The sequence below is a fragment of the Besnoitia besnoiti genome, chromosome VI (genome assembly GCF_002563875.1).
Source record: "Besnoitia besnoiti strain Bb-Ger1 chromosome VI, whole genome shotgun sequence".
Lineage (NCBI taxonomy): Eukaryota > Apicomplexa > Conoidasida > Eucoccidiorida > Sarcocystidae > Besnoitia > Besnoitia besnoiti.
The window spans coordinates 3,546,191-3,568,455 of NC_042361.1; the positions used below are offsets into that span (position 1 = coordinate 3,546,191).

General features: G+C 57.9%; 6 protein-coding genes across 6 annotated transcripts; 3 read left to right on the plus strand and 3 right to left on the minus strand.

Moving 5' to 3' along the window:
• Positions 1–322: 322 nt before the first annotated feature.
• BESB_069060 (uncharacterized protein) lies at positions 323–1,774 on the minus strand (the record flags this gene model as incomplete). The annotated part of the gene is made up of 4 exons (XM_029365299.1): positions 323–478; positions 710–756; positions 924–1,229; positions 1,597–1,774. 4 exons carry the CDS (start codon positions 1,772–1,774, stop codon positions 323–325), a joined length of 687 nt encoding a protein of 228 aa, XP_029218882.1.
• A 2,302-nt stretch (positions 1,775–4,076) lies between these two features.
• Positions 4,077–7,270, plus strand: BESB_069070 (NMD3 family protein; the record flags this gene model as incomplete). The annotated part of the gene is made up of 3 exons (XM_029365300.1): positions 4,077–4,345; positions 4,908–5,121; positions 5,408–7,270. 3 exons carry the CDS (start codon positions 4,077–4,079, stop codon positions 7,268–7,270), a joined length of 2,346 nt encoding a protein of 781 aa, XP_029218883.1.
• An 803-nt stretch (positions 7,271–8,073) lies between these two features.
• Positions 8,074–10,362, minus strand: BESB_069080 (uncharacterized protein; the record flags this gene model as incomplete). Its single annotated transcript, XM_029365301.1, has 1 exon — positions 8,074–10,362. One exon carries the CDS (start codon positions 10,360–10,362, stop codon positions 8,074–8,076), a length of 2,289 nt encoding a protein of 762 aa, XP_029218884.1.
• Positions 10,363–13,329: 2,967 nt separating this feature from the next.
• On the plus strand, positions 13,330–14,850 carry BESB_069090 (uncharacterized protein; the record flags this gene model as incomplete). Its single annotated transcript, XM_029365302.1, has 1 exon — positions 13,330–14,850. The coding sequence occupies one exon, from the start codon at positions 13,330–13,332 to the stop codon at positions 14,848–14,850; it is 1,521 nt and encodes a 506-aa protein (XP_029218885.1).
• Positions 14,851–15,986: 1,136 nt separating this feature from the next.
• Positions 15,987–16,505, minus strand: BESB_069100 (uncharacterized protein; the record flags this gene model as incomplete). The annotated part of the gene is made up of 1 exon (XM_029365303.1): positions 15,987–16,505. One exon carries the CDS (start codon positions 16,503–16,505, stop codon positions 15,987–15,989), a length of 519 nt encoding a protein of 172 aa, XP_029218886.1.
• A 2,539-nt stretch (positions 16,506–19,044) lies between these two features.
• BESB_069110 (peptidase, T1 family protein) lies at positions 19,045–21,476 on the plus strand (the record flags this gene model as incomplete). The annotated part of the gene is made up of 4 exons (XM_029365304.1): positions 19,045–19,113; positions 19,589–19,742; positions 20,281–20,523; positions 21,160–21,476. 4 exons carry the CDS (start codon positions 19,045–19,047, stop codon positions 21,474–21,476), a joined length of 783 nt encoding a protein of 260 aa, XP_029218887.1.
• Between the last annotated feature and the right edge of the window lie 789 nt (positions 21,477–22,265).

The following is a 22,265-nucleotide window of genomic DNA, read 5'->3' on the forward strand; positions in this document are numbered from 1 at the left end:
CGGCCAGTCGTCTTACAAGCATCAGACATGCACCTTGCGGCATTCCACAAAAAATGTGGTTGGAGTGAATAAACGGCTTCTCATCTCAGGCAATAAACAATGGTGCGGGCTCACTAATTCTCCAAGAGCTTGGCGTGGAAAATACGGAAGAGTGGGTCTGGTGCAGTTGGGTTGATTGGTAGCCCGTACAAGTGGCATGATTCGACATGAACATAAAGCAGACGAAGTTCGTGTGATGCCCGTAACGAAGGCCAAGCAGACAGCTATCCTGCAGCGTCTTCGCCCTTCCCGCATCCCCCCCCCCCCTCCTGGGCTAGCCGACTCAGCACAGATCTTGAGAGCTATACAGGAGCTGCAGCTGAGCGGTCTCTCCACACGCTTCGAGTAGCCGCTGGCTGAATTCTTCTGGTCCCAACACGACGCGGCGACCAACACAGTCCATCGCCTCCGCCAGCTGCACAACGATCTCGTGGACGCACTGCGACCACACCCCCAAGCATCACACAGCGGAAGGCAATGTCGAAGATCCTGTGGAGCGAGAACCCGCGTCAACCGCTTAAGGACGGAGGCGAGAAAGTTTTCACTATCTGTGCACTCTAGAGGCAGTGTAGGTAGCGCCGTTCTACCAACTCCTGCTGCTTCGAGTTGTGCCTCCTTCCGTCTCTTCTGCATTGAAAAGGCAGGGCGAGGCTGCCGCAGTGCGACTCACCGTTAAATCCGATTCCTGGGTCAAGACGCCACACTGGAAAGTCTTGCCTGAAAACAAGCACCACTCGGCAGCGGCGCAGCCGATGTCAGCAGCGCTTTTTAGCGCACCAGACGGACGAATAACTTGAAATGCATGACGAAGACGCGTGTAGGCACAAACCGTTAGACCCGCTGTGAGACAAACTAAGCGAGAAAAAAGGTCTCAGTCGACATACACGAGCAGAACCGAGGAAGAACCATATAGCCTCCAGGCGGACAAGGTTCGTTCTCAGTGGAGAGTACGCTTCCGGAGGGCGGGATGATGTGGCCTGGGAGAGCGTCGTTTCCGCTGGAATTGGTCGCGCGGCGTTTTGAAGACTTTTCGCGAGTCGAATGGACAAGGTGGAATGCGGCGGTTGAGGTAGAACAGCAGTACGCAGTCACAGCGCCTCTCTCCATGCAGTTCACTGCTTCTTGAAGAAGCGCGGGCGGGAGAAGAGAGTCGAGCAAGTGGAGAAAAACACTCAAGTCCTCGCCGGCAACTGCACCAAACGGATGAACAACAGCTACAGAGGAAATAAATTGCCAGGCTTTTTGCGGTCGATGCAAATTCGCATGCTCTAAACGAATGCCGCATCGCCCGGATGAAGCGATGCTCAATCCGGTTGTATGGAGCAACTTTTACGGGAGGTGCCTTTTTCGCATTCGCCGGCAGAGGCGAACAACTTGGAAGAATGGCTCCGCAAAAATGCAGAAAGGGACGCGCACATTCATGGGATATCAGGGAGTATCCACCTGGCAGCTTTGACGACTACGCCACTGGAGACGTGTTTGCGCCTATGGTTCGCTGCGGGACTCCGGCAGCCCACACTCTGTTGAACGCCGCGTTGTGTGGCTCAGAGCTCTCACCTTTGGCCTGTTTTATGGCGTGGAGAACTTCCACCAGCGTCTGTCCTGCTTCACAAGTGCCTCCAGAAGAAGTGAAAAAGAGAGGGATCTCAGAGTGTTCACCGGGGGATGCAGCCCTGTTGTGGCTCCCCTCCCTGTCTCGTTCATTCTCCAGGTGCTCGCTGAGAGAGCTTTCCATTGGGTAGCACAGAGATATTGCGCAGTCCTTGACCTGCAAAATGCTTCTAATACAGCAAGTAACAAGGGCGGCGAGGGGTGAAAGCAAACGGAAATGCGTGGCAGAGAGGTGGCGCAATAGCTCCCTTGCACCCCCAACGAGAGCCAACGCTCGAGGCCTCCACTCGACGACACACGTGGCCTATTTCCACATCCTACGCAGTATTCGTCGAAGGAAACCTAAAACGAAAACGGCGGGGCAGGAAATCGACTTTTTTTTCAGATGAGGTCGTGCAGCTTCGTTGTTGAATTATGTACTACGCTGCAACCGGGCCGCGGTGGCAGGTTATCGCTGTCGCGGCGCCCTCCCCCCCCCCCCAGCAGAAAAACGCTTGTCAGGATCTGAGCGGAGCGCACACGTGCTCGATCGAGGACACTGCGCTGAGCTCCACATGTTTGTTCGCCATGCGGAAACCGGAAATGCACGATTGAGCACCGGAACGGAAGTGCATGCATGCGAGGAAAGTTGACCGGTTCGCGCCTCGTGCGTAGGTGGCCGTGAGCAGTCGCCACGACGAAGTCCGTGGCACTCCAGATGGCGGTCCACCACTAGAACCAACAGTTTAAGAGGGTCTTGCAATAATTATGGGCATATGGATTCATCCCGGAAAGCAACGCGATACTGTAAGTCAAGGTGTAGTTCACAATGACTGTGTTTTACTTCCGCCCAGTCGTTTGTTGCGCGGCACGTTCCAGAACTTGGGGCAGGTCTGCCGGACACGCACTTACAATAGCCAGTAAAATGCTTCTGCGTCAGAGTCCTGCACACCTCGTTAGTTGCAGAAGGCGTGCCACAAGATATATGCATGATACGGGTGGTGCGCCAGGCAGACATGATGAGATGCTAGGGCAGGCGACTAAGATTGAGTCATTGCCACACGGCCTCCCAGCAGAGACTCGTGTGTCTCGCATGGCCGGACTAAGCACGACGATGCTCTTTGCCAAGTGTACGCTCTTGGAACCTTCGGAAAGACGCGATACCATCACATCATCTGCGACGCCTGACACGTCAATTTCCTACAGAGCGAAGACACCTTGCCGTGGACCTATCCTAGGTCCGCTGCAGCTTTGTTAGCCCTGCAACTGGCGACCCGCTACGCGCTGAAATGATCCCGTTGTGACAAGGCCTCGAGAAGGACGAGCCACGCAGCCGGTGTTTCAGATGTCCCTTCTGTCGGTCCACAATGCCTCTGAACAGTACGTACGCAGAGGGGTTGCGCTCTAGCTGCCGCTTCAACGGCATGTCTAAATACACTGCGTGATGCGCTCCCTCTTCAATGCAGCGCCCTCTCGGGAACAGTTTCACGCAACGGTTCACAGGCCCAGGACTATGGTGCTACCTACACCTACTGTCTGAGCGTCGGTCCAAGCGGGCAACCCCTTTTCGCTCTCCTGATGTGGCAGCTCCAATCCCACGTTATTTTTTTTTTTCTGAAAAAATTTGGCTGCGCCCTCGTTCGCCCTCGTTTCCGCCACCATAGGAAGACGGCCGGTGCAGGACTGCGAGCCTGCAGGGTAGACGCTCCTTCACTAAGACATGTTTCGATAGTGATTGAAAAAGTGAGTCAGCCACACGAACTGTCCACCACTAGCAATGCCAGCCAACCCTCGAGGTTTTGCGGCGCCGCAGCACCTTCCTAAGCTCTGCCGCACGTGCAGCACACGTCGAGGCAATTTGGCTCGCACGTTGTGAGGCCTCACCAGCGTTGCCGCATCGTCGCGCATGCATGCAACTGGTCTGCAGAAATTCAATGGGTCATGGCGACCGAGAGGACTCTTGCTCTTGCTCGAGTCTGTCTGTATAATTTGGGCTCGCCTCTGCAGTTTTTCGCATGTTTTTGTAGGACGTGATCACGTCCGTTGTTGTGAGTATCTCGTGGTTCAGCGGCGTTCTTGTTGGACTGCGTTCGCGAGCGTGGGAGAGCCAGCCCACGTCTCCGGCGTTGCGCTGCCGCCGAAAAGTTGTATTCGGTTCGAGACTGGCTGGTTTTCTGCGGGAGCTGAATTATATACAGCTTGAGAAGACCAGTTGCCGGTGGCGACGCTCGGCGGAGATTGCGGGCTGCGTGGTTTTCGCCACGGGGTTCGTGTAAAGAGCGAGAACTCTGTGCCCCCCGATTTTGAGTTGATCGCATGTGGCGGGCGCCGCGAAAACGACCTCGCGCCTTTCCGTCTCTCCGCGTCACCGTCGAAGGCGCTATGCCTCCATCTGGGTTCCGTTTATAATTTCTTGGCTGCCTTCTTTCCTCTCCTTCCTCGAAATCATGCAAGTTGCCCCCGACCGTCAAGGAGGGGGAGCCGCTTTGGCGCCGGCCTGCGGCGAAGCCTCTGAAGGCACGTACGCCTCGGTTCTTTGCTGCATGTGCGGATGCAGCATTCCGCCGTCTCCTCGAAGCATCTGTTTGTCGTGTCTGGCACAGCAAGTCGACATCACCGAGGGCATTTCGCGGACGATCGTCCTCCCGAACTGCAGGACTTGCGGCCGGTACATGCATATCCAAAACAAATGGCTCCAGTGCGACCTGGAATCGAGGTAGGCGCGGCAAAAAACCTCGAACACGGGGGACCACTTTCTCACCAAGTATCAAACGACAAGCTGCAAGCAGTGTACGCAGGACGTGCCGAGATGTCATCCGCGGAGCCGCACGGTACCACACCGAGGGATGTTCTTGGTCTTCTCGGCACGCTGCAGACGAGCCTCATTCGTGTGTGGTTTCGCTCTGGCCGAGTCTCTTCGTTGAAAGAAGATGCGTTGATGAAAACGGGGGCATCGATTCACCGTTCCACCGTGCCTGACACTGCGTGCACACGCTGGCCTCCACGCGAACGAAACTGCATCGTGTGAAGGAGCTCTTCAGCGTCTGTCGTTACCCCACTGCCCACGGTCTGCGGATAAGAAGCAAGGCGTCTCACTCGCGCGTTGCGTTGCTTTCGTTTGCCAGACGTCGCTTCTGAGAACTGAGGTCACAAGATTTGACGCATTCTGTTGTGGAATTCCCCAGAGGCGGATCCCCGTATACATGTTCATCTGTGACCCCGCCAGTTCAGCAGACTCGTTCCATTGCTCGTGTGTGTCTGTGTGGGTGTGCGCGCAGAGAGCTGATGGCGCTCTGCCTCAAGAAAGTGCGCGGTTTGAAGAAAGTCGAGAAGATCGTGGACTGTCAGTGGCTGTGGACGGAGCGGCACAGCCGGCGAGTCAAGCTGAAGCTGACGGTTCAGAGCGACGTGCTCGATGGCCGCGCCGGCCTGCAGCAGTCGCTCATCATCGAAGGAGTCATCCAGAGTACTCAGTGCGATGAGTGCAAGAAGGTAGGAGCTCGACTTGCAGGAAACCGAGACGACGCACTGTGCTGTGCTGCTCGCGTCGCCTGTATAGCTCTCGGGGAGGACACCCGTCCATCTTGGGTTTCAGCCGGGCGTGTGAGGCGTCGTGCGCGCGAAGACTGTCTCGAACTGCCGTCGCAGCGTGGGCAGTTTCGGCGCCTATCGCCGTCCTCGCGACCCCCTTCGCCTCGCGATGACGACGGGGACCTTCATGTGTGTGGCATTGAAGCGGTGTCGCGTTGTTCTGTTTCTTCTATTTGCGTGTCTGCAGTCTTTCACACCCCACGCGGAGTGGACGGCGATGGTTCAGGTGCGGCAGCACGCGGAGCACAAGCGAACGTTTTTGTTTCTTGAGCAGCTGGTGCTGAAGCACCGGCTGGCCGCGCGGCTCCTGAACGTTGTGGAGAAGTCAGACGGGCTGGACTTCCACTTCCCCAGCCGACAAGCGGCGCTGCACTTTGCAGATTTCTGCCAGTCGCGGTTTCCGTCGGTGGCGCGGCAAGCCAAGCAGCTGATCAGCCACGACGCGAGCAGCAACATCTACTACCACAAATACACCATCAGCGTGACGCTGGCCTCGGTTTGCAAAGACGACCTCGTATACGTTCACCGCAAGCAGGCGCGCTCGCAGCTCGGCGGCTTCCCGACAATTTCGCTCTGCACGCGCGTGGCGGGCGCCGGGATCCAGCTGACCGACCCGTTCTCGGGGAGAGTCGTGAACGTGAGTCCAGAGAAATACTGGAAAGCGCCCTTTCTGCCGCTCTGTACCCGCAAGCACCTGACCTCGTTTCTGGTCCTCGACGTGACCCCCGTCGACCGCCCCGAGTATTCGCGGCTGCAGGCGAGTCGCCGCGACCCCGCGCCTCGCCGGGGCAAGGGCGCGCGGTCGGAGCCGCAGGGCGACGAGGAGGACGAGGCAGGCATGGGGCCCGACGTTGGGCGCGAAGGCCGCTCGGCGGAGCTGGACGACTCGATGGCGGGGGGCGGCGCGCGCGGCGGGCACGGCCGGCGAAAGAAGAAGCGGAGGAACAGCAGCCCGAGCTCGCAGGGGGGCGGCGAGGCGATCTGGCACCCGGCGCGCCCAGACACGGCGGCGGCAGGCAAGGGCAGCGACTCGGCTGCGGACCGCGGGGGCAAGTCTGCTGCCGGAGGCGCGCCGTCGGTGCCCGGCGTCTACGAGCTGGAGCTCGCGCGCGCCTCCGACGTCGGCGTGTCAGACCGAAGAGTCGTCACGTACTCGCATCTGGGGCGGCATCTCAGCGCAGGCGACTGGGTCCGCGGCTACGACCTGCGAAGCATCAACTTGCCCGGCGCCGCCGACGACGAACTGGAGCGCGACGTGGGTGGCGCCAAGTCGCGGACGGCGTCGGCGGGGAATCCTGGCGGGCGCAAGGGCCGGCGGAAGGGGCGCGGCCGCGGCGAATCCGACGACGACGCCGACTTCTCAACCGCAGAGATTCTGAAGCACCAGGCGGATCTGCGCCAAGAGGAAGGTCTGGCTGCGTGCTCACGGTGGGAGGTTGTCGTCGTCAAGAAGATACCGCCGCAGCAGGTCCTCGGCGACGGCCCGACCGGCGGCGCGCGCGAGGGCGCCGGCAGCCGCGTGCGGCCGTGGGTGCTGCAGACGCTGCGCAAAGAGCGCGACACGGAGGGCGGCGCCGGCGGGAAGAAACGCGGCGGCGGCTACCGAGGAGACGACATGGGCATGGAGGCCGAGATGGAGGCCTTCAAAGAAGAGCTCGAAGAGGACCCGGAGATGCGCGCGCAGGTCAACTTGTGGAAAGATCCGCGCTACGCCAGCAGCCGAGGTAAGAAGAAGCAAAGCCGACAAAGGAACAAGAAGGCCCAGGCGACAGCGGCGGAGGCCACGCACGACAGCAAGGAGCAGAGGAGAAAGGCACTCCCCAGCGAAGCAGCGGGCGACGCCAGCGCTGAGGAGGACAGCAATGACGAAGACGCAGAGGAGCTCGCCTGCCTCATGGAAGGCTTGACCCTGGAGAACGGCGAACTCAAAGGCGTCACAGTTGAGCCTGGAGCGCGGCTGGAAGAACAGGCAGACGACGCGAGTCGCGGCGGCAAGCCCGACGGGGCGGTGTCAGACCACATGAACTTCGAAGACGATGGAGAACTGTAAGGGCCGCTCGGCGCGGCGCCGCCACAGCGCTGTGACAACCCGACGACGCCGGCGTAAAGAAAGGGAATGCCAGTGGGGGTCAAACGGGCGAGCTGGACAGGGTGTGGAACTTGAGGGCGCCTGCGGTTCTCCTGTAGTTCGTGGCAGAACAGTGACTTCAAAACGATTCTAGGAGAACGCTAACTACTCAATGACAGTCCGACCCTTCTGCACGGCTCGACGAGGGGAGGATCGCCCCGCGTACGGCCGACCCCGGCGTTATAGCTAAGAAGTGAAACGCCTTCTGCACTGCGCACCCTAAGCGACATCGTTCGTTCCAAATGGCGTCACGAGGCCACTCAGTTGCGATGCTTCCACGGCTATGAATCTAGAATCACGCTTATCCTCCAGCAAAGCCTGAGCGTCGGCCGGATGTAGCAAAGCACACCAGTAGGCGCGAGCGAGTGGCTCCAGCTACTCCCGTCCGAGGCAGCGGGAACGCGCACGACAGAAACCGCGTTCGCTTTATTCCGTCTACCGCGGCTGCGGACATGGCTCACGCAGCTGGCCTCTGATATCTACAGAAAACACACTGACGCTGACTGGTCTAGAACGTGCTAGCGGAGCAGCATGCATAGAGTAAACGGTATCGGGCGTTCTGCTGTGGAAGCGGAAGAGGCATCGTAATCCATCACACCGACAAAACTTGCGACAGCGTGCCGCTGTACGTAGGAGCACGTCTGTCTTGCCCCTCCGGCTGAGGCTTCGAGGTTGCGCGAGCGATATTCTGCAGAATGCATCACAGACGGGTAGTTGACGGCCTCTCACTTCGGAGGCGACCGTCCCAGATCCTCTTTCATCCACGAAGGCCACAAAGTCAAGCGTTCCATCGTTTTTCGAATGATTTCCAGGTCGCGTTCCTTGCTCTCCTCCGTCTGCTCTGTGCATGCGTCCGTCTGGAGGCTCTCAGCGCGGAATGTAGAATCACTCGGGTCGCGGGGCCCCTCCGCCGGGACCTCAGGCCTGCCCGCGGAGCCCGCGTCTTTTGGATCTCGACTCCGCTCTCGCGCCGCCGGACATTCGCCGGCGTCGCTCATCCGCGGACGGATACGAATTGTCCACGCACGCGCCTTGCTGCCGGAGGTCTCCGAACTCGCACAGTTCTCCTCGTGTTCTGTTTGAATGGGCGGCCGGGGCTCACCGTCGCTCGCGGTCGCCGCCCCGCTGGGCACAGCTGGCGCTCTGTCGCGTGCCTCTTCGTCTCGAACTCCTTGAACTGCTGCAGTCCGCCCGGCGATCCATATGGTAGCAGATGAATCCACGTGTGTTTGATGGCCTGCCTGCTCCGGCGGAAGGGGCCCGCGGGTCTGGAAAGCCGTGGGGACACCAGGGCCCCATGCGGGACGCCCGCCACCGCGCGGCGGAAAGTCTGGGGAGCTTCGCGGACCCCAACGCGTCGCGCCAAAAAGTGGCTTGCCGCGAGGCGACTGCAGGCGCAGAGTCTCTCCCTTCGATTTCCGCCGAGACCCGAGGCCGCCGCGCAAACGCGGCCTCCGCCCCTCCATGCGCACGCCCGGCTGAGCGGACCCGGATGACAAGTCATCCGCAACTTCTTCCTTCAGAGAGTCACCTGCATCCCAGCTGGAACTCGTCCATGAGCCCTCACTCGCGTCTAGGCTGCCGCCTTGTTCGTCGCTGCAGTCCACGGGGCACGGCGCGAGCCCCGCTTCCCAACAGATAGCTCCGTGGCTCGTCTCGAGTGGCGGCAAGACCCCGGTTCCATCCCCCACGAAAGACGCCGCGCCGACCGAGGCCGGAGAAGCCTCTGTTACAGTATCGTAATCCCACGCGCCTCGCTGAAGGCCTTCAATCGGGGCGAACAGACCGTCGCCCTCCGGCGGCCCCCCCCCCATCCCATGCGCAGGAGTCTCCGTGTGCGTCCGGCTCCACGAGAGCGCACCTGGGGCGCTCTGCGGCCGCATGGGCCCCGGCGAGGCACAGAAGCACGAAGCGGCAGTAGCGCCCGCCTGTGAAACGTGAAGCTGGGCGGGGCTGCAGCTGGCGCTGGCCTCCGATGAGAGGGGGAGCCCATCCCTTGCCCCGAGAGAGCGATCCCGCGCCTGCCCCGTGCGCATGGAGTCGACCGGAAAGGTCCGCACGCGCCGAGTGCGGCGCGCGGGAGCGAGGCCCAGAGTGGGCAGGGAGCCCCCCAGGGGCGCCGCGAGAGCCTGAGGCACAGGCCCCGGAAGAACGGCAGGCGAAAGCCACGGCGTCTCCGCGTCCCCCAAGTCGGACCGCGGCGACGACGGCGCCTCGGAGCCCGACGCAGAGGACGGCAGCGTCTGATAAACGCCTATTTCGAAGCCGCCGTCGCGGTCGCTCTCCGCTCGGCGACCGCCTGGACTCTCGAGCCCGAACGGGGCCTCAGCGGCCGCTGCCCCCGTCTCGGAGAAAGTTGGGTGCCTCAGGAGGGCTTGAGAGCACTCCTGGGACGACTCAAGCTCACAAAGAGTGAAAGCGGGTCTTTCAAAGGCTGTCTCACGCAGATGAGATCTGTCGCGGTGGCGTGACTCTAGGCCGCGACCTGGCGAGCCCCCGTTTCGAGTCCTGGCGCGGACCCCAAAAGCGGCCCGTTCACGCAGAAGATCGCACTCGCCCCGCATCCCTGCCGGACTTCCGCGGCGCCTAAACGAGAGGGCGGAGTCTAAATCGAGGACGTCAGCCCCGCCACCGCGGAGAATTCTGTGCGTGGCTGATTCGGCGTCACTGGCCAGGGCGTCGCCCGCAGCTGCCGTCCCTGCTGCTCGGTCGCTGGAGCAGACCCCCCCAAGGCGAACCGTTCGAAGGTAGTCTTCCTCCAGCGCATGCAGCAAAGCGTCTACATTTCGGAGGGCGCTCTCCTCCTGCGTGGTGTCGCCGCGCGACCATGCCGACGGCTTCCAGAGGCAGCAGTCCCACAAGTCTCTCGACTCTTCCGCGCGCCGCGAAGAGCTGCAGATTTTCCGCGGAGCGGGCGGGGCGCCTCCAAGAGGTATTCTCGTTTTCCTCGCGCATGCAGGCCCAAGAGGAGAGCCGGTAGGTGCCTCAGCTGCACACGGCGAATGCCCCGTCATGACACTTTGAGAACGAGCTGGAAGGCATCGAGCACCTTCACCCACGCGCTTCACGCGGGCTCGTGTTCATAAATACTTAAAGCTCCGCGATCGTGTGGCACACGCACGCAGCAGTAGACGCTATACTGCAACCGGCGGCCCCCTGGCGAACTCAATGCACCGCCAGCGAGGAGAGACGCGGCGCTCGACTCAAAGAACAGAAAACGTGCTTCTCCGCCTCTGCAAACGCAGTATCAGGCTGTCGAGACCTTATAGAAACGACTGCAAAAAGACAAGCTGCCACAAATCAGTGCTCGACCAGGTGGGACACGAATTGAGTCTCTAGCGGATGAGAGTCATACGAATGGGCAACTACAAACCTGAAAAATGTCTCTCGTGCCACACCGGCATGGTGAACGAAAACGGATGTAGTGGCAAGACACTTGCCTAAAAGGCAAAGCGAGAAAAAAGGCGTTTTCAAAACACTCACTCCCAAAACGGCCGCGATGTCTGTCACCGGCTCTCGTCTGCATGCGCATACGTACGGTTGCACACGGCTCGGTTTCCAGAGATGCAACTTGAACGTCCTCGAGAAGTCGACCCAAGACAGTTCATTGCCGTTCAGGCGCCTGATTCTCAGGCAAGAAAATGTCAAAAACGGCAGCTACATCGCGGGAAGGCCTAGACATGTGAATGCACGCCTGCAGGCCGCACGTGTGTCTTGCCTGGGCAAAGCCGTTAAAGGACAACGTGCGAAACAGGCATGCTTGCAGCTCATCTGCCCAAAATCTTGCGAGTGTAGTGAGTGTCAGAGTTGAAAGCAAGTCAACGTGAGGGCTCGGCTCTTCAAACAGCGGCTCCTCTGCTCTCGTTCTTCAGTTACGGGGGAGAATACCATTAAAACACGAACGGGCGTGCCTCGCGGTACGCAAGTGGCAACAAACTGGAGCGTCCTGTTTTCTGTTGGGCTCTGTTAGGTGAAGCATGCAACCCACGTATCGAGGTTGGCGTGGGCAGATTTTCGTAATAATGGCATTCCATGTCTACCATCCCTCGTGCTGGCAGACCGTGCCTGTGTCGAGCGATCTAGCGATGACGCATGGCTCCCCGATGTAATACATACAGGGTTCAGGGATACCTATACATTGCGTGGAGCTCTCTGAGTGTATCAAGAGCACCGGACGCTGGTGCACGTTCGGCACGTGAACTTTTTTATCTGCAGCGAGTAAAGCGCGGACAAAACATCTTCCTAAGATGCTGGGGGTCAGTGGCTGTAGTTGAACGTTGCAGTCGAACTGCGTCGTCAGCAGTGACTGTCCTGGACATATCACACATTATCTACGGCAGCCACCGCCGAGGCGTGATAGCCCCAGCCTCTTTCCGTTGTGCCTTTGCAGTCATCTAGGCTCAGGTTACATTCGTATCGAGAGGGAGAAAACAGCATCTTCCTGAAGAGCGTCATCAAGGCCTGTGTCGGCATCCTATGCAGGTCATACTAGTAGGTTGCATCGCGCCACTCCTCTCGACCTCTCCCCGCTACTGAGAGACATAGGGGGACCGGACCGCGAACCTCAGTCGCCGTATTCTGATGTTCTTCTACAATTGCCCAATTAGGCCTGTTTCTTAGGGGAAGCCGTATACGAGTCCGCTGTTGTCTGTGCTGCCACGCGAGGTCGCGAAAGGGCTGGAAACTACAACACTGGCGCAACGGGAATCGCCTGTACGCAGCATGAGTGATGGAGCTAGTCGACTGAGGCGAGCGTCAAGTACTATACAGCTCGACGTCAGCGGTCTACGCTGCCAACAATATCGTGTCCACGTTTGCCACTTATGCTCAACGGACCGGTCGGTGGAAATGTACAAGGGAACTGTTGTGCCGTAGCTATAGGCGAGCGCGCACCCCCCAAAGTTCTTTCGAAATCGGCTTCCTGGCTTTTGAAGTGTCAGCGCACGCGCGGAGTAGCAGTCTGGCAAAGACGGGGATTTTCCGTCCGTCCGTGCACTCTCATTAGCTTATCAGGACGGTGTGTTGTGTGTATACGTTGGCGACCACCGTGGACCTCCAGCGATCACCAGACGAGAAGGCGTGACCGGCTGCGGTTCGCGCGCCTAGGGACGCGTTCACGCTGTGCCATGAGTTCTCGGGAGTGACACCGACCCAATCGCGCCCCATGAGCGATACCCAAGACACATGGATGGATATGTGGAGGGGCGGGGGACCAGCTGTGAGGTACAGCAGCGCTCTTCTTTGCTACACTTCAAGTTTCGACGTCCCTCAGAAGAGCAGTAAGGGGTGATTCCGGGTTTTGCATGGGCGCGGTACATCTAGAAAGGGGGATCCGGTGCCGCCACGACTGCGGGCGTCGCGTAAGTTTCTCATAGGCATCAGCGGGTCACGGTCAGATATATAACGCTGGGAAAAAGAAGCCTTTAGGGGCAGGGGCCAAAGGAAACACGGCCAGCCAGTTTTTCCTTGGTATTCATGCCACGAGGACTCTCCCGATCCCTTTTTGGGCCTAGACGGCGAGTGAGTGGACCTTGACAGGGAGAGGACGACAGGGCGGCTAGCTGTGGCACTCGAGAGACGCGGACGATGTCTGCAAGCGGAGAAGCAAGTGTCTTGCAACGGGACACCGCGGGGGCTCTCTTGAACATGCAAGTCGAACTTCCTTTCCGAATCAGCCGTTTTCGCCTCCTAGAGAGTGCACTGGTGACAAGCACCACAAATTGCCGCAGCCATTCTGGACAGACGTAGAGTGCGGCTCCTATGCAGACCTACCGATGTAAAGACGACGTGGGTCCGTTCGCCCCGGGCGCAGCCGTCCATCCTAGTTTCCTGTGGCAAAAGCCTTCCTTTTCGCAAAGTTTTGTCAGGCTCTCTTTCAGAAATTCCGGAGAAAAGCGTTTTTCGTCTCACGCACGCAAAACCCTCTGTGTGCTGAAGCTTGCGCCCGCGGAGCTCCTGCGTTCTGACGTTCAGCCGACGTGATGGCTGAAAAAGGGGACGAGCAGTACGCCGGAGAGCAAGGAACTATTTTCCTTCCGCCTGCAGCGAAGCAGGCTGAAAATGGTGTCGACGCCTCCGTTCCGGCGACTCAGCCGAACGTGCTGACACCCGATGCAGCAGATGCGAGGGAGAACTCCGACTTACTCTCCGAGAGGTCTGAGGTGGAGGAACGGATTGTCTCTGATCCGTCTGCTACACCGGATCCCTTTCCTGGCTTGAAGCGTGTCGCATATCAGCACTCTGGCGGCTTCGACGGTGCTCCACGAGCGGATGTGGATGAATCAGAATCTCCCCTCTCGCCCGCTGACGAGGGCAGCCCAAGGCCTGGGTTCCTGTCCTGTTCGATTTCTTCGGATTCGCTCATCTACTCCACCAGCAGCTGTCCCCAGCGGAATGGCGGCGGTCTTCAGCTTGGCGAAGACCAACGAAACGAGACGGGGGGTCAGCAAGACTCGCATGCAGACAGCCGGTACAGCAGTACCGGGGTGACGCCTCTGTGTGTGTCTGGCTCATCAACGCCTCGAAGCTCGCCGCTCTTCCACGTACCACCCGAAGCTCAGGATTCTGCAGGCGTCCCCCTTGGCCGCCCCTCTGCTGAACCTACGTCAGACGCGCTGCCTGGGGCTGAGCAGCTTGCATCCTCTGCACGACTTTTGCAGCATACGCCGTCAGGCCGCGAACTCCAGGGCGCGAGCACCGCATGTGGACAGTCTCTCAGCGGGCCTTCAGGCATCGATGTCAAAGAGCGTCCGGCGCGAGTCAGCACGTGGGTTCCAGTAGGCGACCTAGGCCAAGACAAACGTACAACCGACTCGTTCCTCTTCCAGAATCTGGAGCAGCACGTATGGCGCATCCGGCTAGCCAGGGAACTTCTTGCCGGGCTCATCGGCATGCAGGCCGTCTTTTCTCTGACCAGCTTCATGTTCGATAATGCGGCTGCCGGGATTGTGGCGCTCTTCTGCATGCTCGGCAGCATGTTCGCGCATGCGGATCGGAGGCCGGCTTCCTACTTACTTACTGCCTTTCTGGCGCTGGCGCTGGCCTCCACGGTGCTGGTAGCCATCTGCACGCGCGTCCACGGCTTTGAGTCGTACTACGAGGACGACGCTCTGCAGCTTGTGAGCGTTGGCCAGGTTGCGGTGCTGCTGCTGGTCAGTGTCATCGCCGCTATTCTCACTAAGCTCACCATGAACTTGGAAAAGAAGCAGAAGAAGAAAGCCGAAAGCTGCACGGCAGGGCCTGGGCAGCTGGTGCTGCCGGGGGCACTCTCCAGTGCGCTACTACAGCGCGGCGCTTCCAATGCTCACTACGTCTTCAGAACCGCTGGATCGACTGCCGCCGCTGCGACGCTCGAGACGCGTCCGGTCATCAGCATTCCGCCTCTCTTGCCGGAAGAGGAGAACGAGGGGGGGCAGAGACAGGAGGCTCGCACTTGGGTCGACGCGACTCTATCAAGAGAACGGCTGTGGCTTGTCAACAGTAGTAGTGTACTGTCTGCGTAGTATGTGGGCTCTGCATCCTTCCGTCTCCCTGGAGTTATCTCTGGTGGAAATTCGTTGAACTAGGCCCTTCCGCGGAGAAGACACGCTGAAACAAATCAATTTTCGAATATCCTCTGACCCTCCAGGATGAATCAACGAGCCCACCCACAGGCGGGGTGATTTAATGTTCATTTGCGAGACGAATAGGCGTTTGGTGGCCACTCCAGTAAGGGCGGGAAGCCGGAAGGACACACGTCAGAAAACAGGGTGCGCATGAAGTTTCGTCGGAAACACTTGCGTTCCAGGGGTTCATGCATGCAGGCCTCAGAATAGCCGCGGAACAGACATCGTTCCAATGCTATGGCACACGAGCCCCTCGGGTATAAGCAGGAAGATTCAGCAGTCTAGTTATAGATCTAACGCGATATCCTTACATCCAGATCGGCTGGTTTTTCAGAATTTATTCTACCCTCTAAGCGGCTTTCTGACAGCTAGAACTGGTCCTCGTGGGGCGCCCCTCTCCGGGGTAGTTCTTCGAAATTCCCCTGATAACGAAATCCCACCACAGGCGGTCGTGCATCTGGGAGAATAGGCCTGTAGGCACCTACATTTCGTCAACGAGTTGCACAGTGGACTCACATCGCATGTTCAGGTGAGCAATACGCAGCCTCGGCAGTGACAAGGCACAGAGGCTGTCCGCACATACGGAGTTTCAACAGCGCGGTGGCCAAGATAAAGACGGAGAATGCATGGTAGCGACTCTCGATGGTCACCAGTCGCTTGTGACCATCAACTTCTTGCAGGGCAAAACGGTGTCCTGTCGCGATCATACGGTTGATAACAAACTCATCGTTAGAAGGAAACTTTGCACGACGAAGCGAGGCTTGCGCAAAAAAACAAGCATGTACTCTGGAAAAATAAATCAACTACTCTGGCAGTGCCTGTCAGCACCTGGCACACAAAGGGCTTTCTCTTCTATTATATATCATCATTCGGATCAAAGTAACAAACCCTTCGAAACCCCTCGAGTCAGCTCACGCGCATATCTCCTGGCCAATGCACATAAAGTGAGGGGACTTAGAGTCTTGGTTCTAGAGCCCACGAGAAACGGTCGAAGGGCAGCAACCACGACCGAACGTCAGCGGATAGTAACACTCTCAGCGCGGCACTGCCTTGTTCGCCATTTCCTTTTCCAGGGATGCAGCACAACGGGTCGAGCTAATGACAGCTTCAAGCTCCGCAGACCACTGGCGGCTTGCAGCCGTGATGTGCTCCTGCGTCAGTGTGTCAGCTGCAAGCCCATTGACTCTGCGCAGTAGCCAGTCTTTCAGTTTCTCCAGAGAAGCGATATTCGCTCGGGTCCTGGCTGCGTCGTCCGACATGCCCTCAATGCCCCTGTCGTCGATGTAATCCTGAGGGGAATCTTGTACCCACACCTGTGACACATTGAGTTCTGGTGGCTTTGATGTCTCTTTGTTCCCAAAGCGACCACTGTCTTCGTCCTCTTCAATTGGCTCTGGGACAGTTTTCAGTTTCTCATTCTTTTCGTCCTGAAGGGCGGACAGATCGTTGCTTGCGTCGCCCCGCTGCGGTGGGCTAGAGTCTGACACCGGCTCAAGGAATCTTCCTCTGAAGCTGGTCTGATTAGGCGGGGTGGAGATGGGATCTACCGCCATTGTTCCCATCGGGAACGACGCCGGCGGTGGCGTTCCGTGTCCCCTGGCACCGAGACTACTCCGGTTGTTTGCTGCCCGCAACCTGCCCTGCGACAACGTGCCAAGTGTTGTCACAGTGTCTTTTGCTGGTGGTGAGTTGCGGTCTTCCGTGGTTGTGAGCACCTTTCGATGAGGTTGAGCAGAACCCTCTGCGCAGACCATCAGATTATGCCATACTCGGTTTGTCAGTGCTAATCTCGACTTCCGCTGAATGAGAGAAGGGACCGTTGAAGACACCCATGGAATGCACCAAAGAATGCACACTAGCTGAAATCGCCAAACTCCTAAGAATCTCTTCATACTGAATTATGTTCCAGCGTCACACAAACTTGATTGAGAACCGCCAGGTCCCCACATCATCAGATCAGGAGGCGATGGGGGCGAATAGTCGCCTCCGGTTTGCAAGCGGTATTAACCTGCTGACAAAACGAAAGGTCTACTAAATGACGAAACGCACCCCGTCACACAAAACCAACTTTCAAAAAAACACCCACACAACAACTAAAATCCACAAAAGACAAGTAGAAAGATTTATGGCTCGGTCTGATCCACGCGAGATGAGAACACGCAGTCGACGCGGCTCGCTCGTTCTGTATGGTCTAGCTGTCCCAGTCTCAGCCGCAACGGTCTTGCTGTCTGAAATCCCGTTGAAGCGGCCTCCACGCACTGCCGCCCTCGGTAACGGGCCGCTGTGGCGTGCTCATGCGTCTTATGAGTAAAACGTCTCGCTCGTTTGAGTAAAACAGCTCGTTTCGGGCAAGTTGCGGCGCAGGCGGTGGCGCCACCGGACACCTCATCCATGACAAGGGCCGAGCACGTCCATTTTTGCGGATGGTGGCTGGTAAATCAGACTTCCTCAAATAGTGGAAAGAATGAGTAATACAGGCATCACAGCGTCGTGCAGACCTGTCTCGCAGAAGTGCGATCAGCCAGACACGACGGTCGGGTTCGGACAGCCGGTGCTTGTACGCTAGCTCCTCCATGACTCATACCACACAGTGGAACCATACCACAAACATTTCCTATAGCGCTAGACACTGCTGAAGGCATGCTATGCCACTTGCCGCACTTATGGTAAGGAGCGCTCACATTACTGCAGGCCTGGTAGTCTGTCGTCAGGCTCCTGCAGTGTGTAAGAGTACGAAGGGTCTCAAAAACGGCTCTAGTTTGTTTTGTCCGCCTGCCCACCGCATGTTGTGTGAACACGCAAATGAAAGCAGTCTCGTAGAGCCGAGCGCACTGCCTCGGACTACCTTTACAATGCTCCTTATTTTCACCCGCGGCGTTGCACCACGAGCTCAATGGGGGTGCCAGCACACTCAGATCGAGCTATATTACACAGCCTAGCTCTTTCTGATGCGCTGAGCACAGAAACGGAGCCAGGATTTCCGGAGCCTGCTCCTCGGATATGCGTTACGTCGCAGTTTCTCAGCAGTACGCTCACGAAAAACTCGGGTGCGCAGCCAAGGCGTTCATCGCCGGAAGCTGGTCAAATCTGTCCTCGGCGGTGACAATTGTCTGTGCATCCGTGAGCTTCTACTCTGCAGAGGAAGTGTACTATATGACACGTAAATTTAGAAACACGGCTGTGGAGTACACGCCGATATAAGTTCTGTGCGTGAATGTGTCTGGTTGCCTCCAGAGTAACGAGGCAACACTCGTGGGTCGCGAAACTCGTGCTTTACTCGCTCGCATGCATGGACGTGCCCGCCTTCTCGTCGCGGAAAACCCGACAAACGGCTTTTACGTTTCTCTGACATGGAGGATGCTGGACTTCGTTGGAAGCAACATTCTTCGGATTGTTTTTGACCAGGACGACAAAGAAAAGCCCGTGTGTCTCTGTGTGTGCGTGCACAGTCCCTGTTTTGTGATTCTGTTCCGTCCCCCGCCCCTTCCCTGCTGCTGTCTTTTTCTTGCAGCAGCGAAGACTTTTGCGTGTGTTGCGTTCTTTGTCTTGCCTTCCTGCGTCTCGTGCGTGCTCTCTTCTTTGTCGAATGTGTTCCGGCAGCTTCTATTTTGCCGACTCTACCTGTTTTTCACTCAAGCCAGCAGGCACTTTTCTCGCCCGTCTTTCGCCGGCTGCGGCGTCGCCTCTCCATCGGGAGTTCCTCTCTGCGGCAGCCGTCTCTCCTTCCCACTTTCTGCATTCCGCCTAACTTTGTTAACTGCTTCTGTCCTTGTCTGCACTCCTGAAGACCTGTCGACGCGAAGACGCATAGACGGAGGCCACACAAGGCGTGCACGGCCGCACAGTTATGCGTCTGCCCTCAAGTCTTGTTTTTGTCTGCACACACGCACTTTTTCGGGGCTCACTAGCCACCCGGTCTCCTTCTTCGCTCTCTCTTGAGCGTGCAACTCTTATTTTGTGTCTGTGGCGATATCTCGAGTTCTTTTACCCTCTGACCATCTCCCTGACGCACTCGTTGAGCTGCTTCCTTCAGCCGCCGTTCGTGCTTCCGCGCTCGCTTCCTCTTTTTCTCGTTTGCTGTTCCGAGCCACCATGGCGGGCACGGGCGCAGGGTACGATCTTTCAGTCTCTACTTTCTCTCCCGATGGACGCGTGTTCCAGGTGAGGCCTGCAGAAACTGGACAATCGCCGCACACAGTGGCGCAACGCCAGCTGAAGCAGTACCAGACAAAGCACCCACGAGAAGCAACCGAACAGCGTCTCAGCTGAGACCTGGTTACACGCTCGGCGGTGCTGTACAAGATATACTTCGGAATATCCACATATACATATTTATATAATATATGTATGTGTATTTGCGCGCCGACGAGGGAGGGTGCTGCGTTCCAGAATCTAACAATGACATGTCGTCGTTTCACGTCGAAAAGCCCCGAAACAAGACTCGTAGTTTCCGCGGCGGAAACTTCGAGCGAGTGCGCTCCCTGACGGCGAGATCCGGCATGTACGGTGTGTCGCGCGTTTGGAATGACGATTCTTTTTTCTGTGACTGACAGCTTCAGAAGGGTCTGTAGCCAGGGCGGCATACACCTGACTTAGCGAGGGCGCGTCGCCGTCGCCGCATGTTCTTTTTCTTCAGGTCGAGTATGCGGGAAAGGCCGTCGACAACAGCGGGCTCTGCATGGCCGTCGTGTGCCTGGATGGAATTCTCTTCGCCGTTGAGAAGCCCAAGCCTTCGCCTCTGCTTCTCCCCAGCTCCCTCCGAAGGATCGCGGCCGTTACAAAAAACATTGGTGAGCACAGCAGGCCGAGACCAAGCGTCTTCTTTCCAATCAATTCCGTGGAATCCTAACATGCGCACATTTGATTGACATTTAGCCGCTAATATCCAATCAGCCAATATAGCTTTATCTCTCGGATCACCCTGTTACATTTGCTCCGTGGGATTCCCAGGTTTATCGATGATAGCTTTTTCTCGGGAAGATACAAGACGAGTGGACTACTACTATAAACTTCCAAGGTCTTTGCTTACCGGATACATGTTCTCTTGTGCTTTTCATGATCATCCTGTCAAGCGCCCACTACACAGCGGCATTTTGGCGCGTTGGGCCCACCGCTCCTGGTCGCCGTGCCTCGTCGCTGCAGGTCGCTGTTTTCTCGCCCTCCTCTACAGAACTCAACGCGCCAGGATTTGTCAGTGCGTCTATGCGTTCGTGACTGCCCCTTTGTTAAACCCTAAACACCTAAATCTATACGGCTGTGTATCAGGGGCCTTCGGGACGAAGGTGTCACGCTTTCGGCGTTCTAATTTTTCAACTTTTTCTCTCCCAGGCATCGCAGTCGCGGGGTTGGTTGCAGACGGCCGCCAGATCGTGACGCGGGCGCGTCAGGAGGCCGAGGAGTACAAGAAGACGTTCGGAGTCGAAATCAGCGGCGGCGTCTTGGCTGAGAGGATAGGCCTCTTCATGCATGCCTACTCGCTCTACTGGAGCGTGCGCCCGTTCGGCGCCTCCGTGCTGATTGGCGCCATTCAGGAGGAAGTTGGCGAGCCCGGAGCTCCCCTCGAGATCAAAGGTAGGCGATAAATATGAAGAAAAAAAACTTGCGAGGCCTGGCCGCTGGCCTGACGAGCAGCTAATCGAGAAACACCAGGGGGAAAGAAGCGCCGTTTCGCGGCCGCGGGTGCCGCCGAGAAGCCCCGACACGGAGCGCCACGTGTCTCAAGACTTGACTTAGGACATACTTTAGATACGTCTTTTCGGACATATATACATGTATATATATGGGGGAAGATGGTTTCGGAATGTGGGGGCTGTCAAGCCAAGCAGAGAGCTCGGTGGATGTCTCAGGCTTTATTCTCCGCCCTCTCGGAGGCGTTCGTCCTCTGGGACTGGCAGGCGCCCGCGAGTCGGAAGGTCATCCTATGTGCGGAAAGCGTTCGTCGCGTGTTCGAGCTTCCTAACTCCACGCATCCACGCTGTGTCCCCTGGGGATTCCGAGTTACCTGTGCGCGCCAGTCATGTTTTTTTTCTCTACGCCCGTCTCTTCCCGTACAGCGCCGCGTCTGCCTATATCCACACATATCTATTACTTATATGCCTATTTATTTCTGTTTCTCTGTGTCTGCATGCCTCTAACGTGGCGATTTCTCTGACGTCAACTGCCTGTCTTGGTTTTTGCCTCGGCCTCGCGGCGTGTACGCATCTTCAGGCGAGTTGTACTGCGTGGACACGAGTGGCTGCTGCAGCAAGTACCGCGCGACCGCCCTAGGCAAAGGCAGGCCTTCGGCGAAGACTGAGCTGGAGAAGCTGAAGCTGGAGACGTTGACGACGAAGGAGGCCCTCGAGGCGCTCACCAAGATCTTCCTCGTCGTGGATGATGACGGCAGAAAGGAGGGAAAAGTCGAGATCGAGGTCGGCGTCATCGGCAAAGACACCTGCGGCATGTTCAAGATGCTGCCCTCCGAGGAAGTTCGCCAGTCTGTCAAGCGCGCCAGGGAGGCGCTCGATGAGATGGACGAGGACTAAGTGGACACAGCGTAGACGGCTAGACACACGCTGGATACCAGCCGCAGACGAAGCGGGAAGCGCTCGCGCCTCGAACGGGCGGCCAAGTCAGCTAACAGCCACGCGTCAGCGAAGACACTCGAAGACAGAGAAGGCTGGCCTGCGCGGCGAACAGGTCCCACTGACACAGACTGCCGGAACAATGGGCGGCACGCCGCGACGGTTGGAGCGAGAATGCATTGGTGTACCGTGTGTCTGTAGACTTAGATGCATACGCGCAGGCGCCGCGTTTTCTCTTCTGTACTCTTGTATGCCCTGAGGGGCAGCACAATGAACATCTCCGGCGTGCCTAGTTGAGCCCCACACACTCGAACGCGGCAAATTCGCCTCAGTGAAACAAAACTTTCTTACTTGCGCAGTAGGTACGCGCGTGCTGCGCGACGACCGACAGGAGAAACCAGGGCAAATCGCTGAAGACGCTGTCCACAAGGAAGCCCACGCTCGACAAATAAAAGTCTACGTCCAGCCCCGATGCGACTTGGACACACGCACTGGGTAGAGACTCGACGACGCCCTTCAGCCATACAAAACCACCTTATGCCTGTTTCTAGATCTCGACAGAGGGCAAGGACGCCGCCACAAGATGCCGACGAGGTACCGGATACACCACTGTGCCCCGCTCCCTGTTTCCTCTACAGCATGCTAGTGCTAGCCCCTCCGTGGGCAGATATTCCTTCGAGACTACACACACCTGGCCGCCTGCTTTGAACGAGCTTGTGGTGGCGCAACACGCGTGATGTTCCCCGCTAT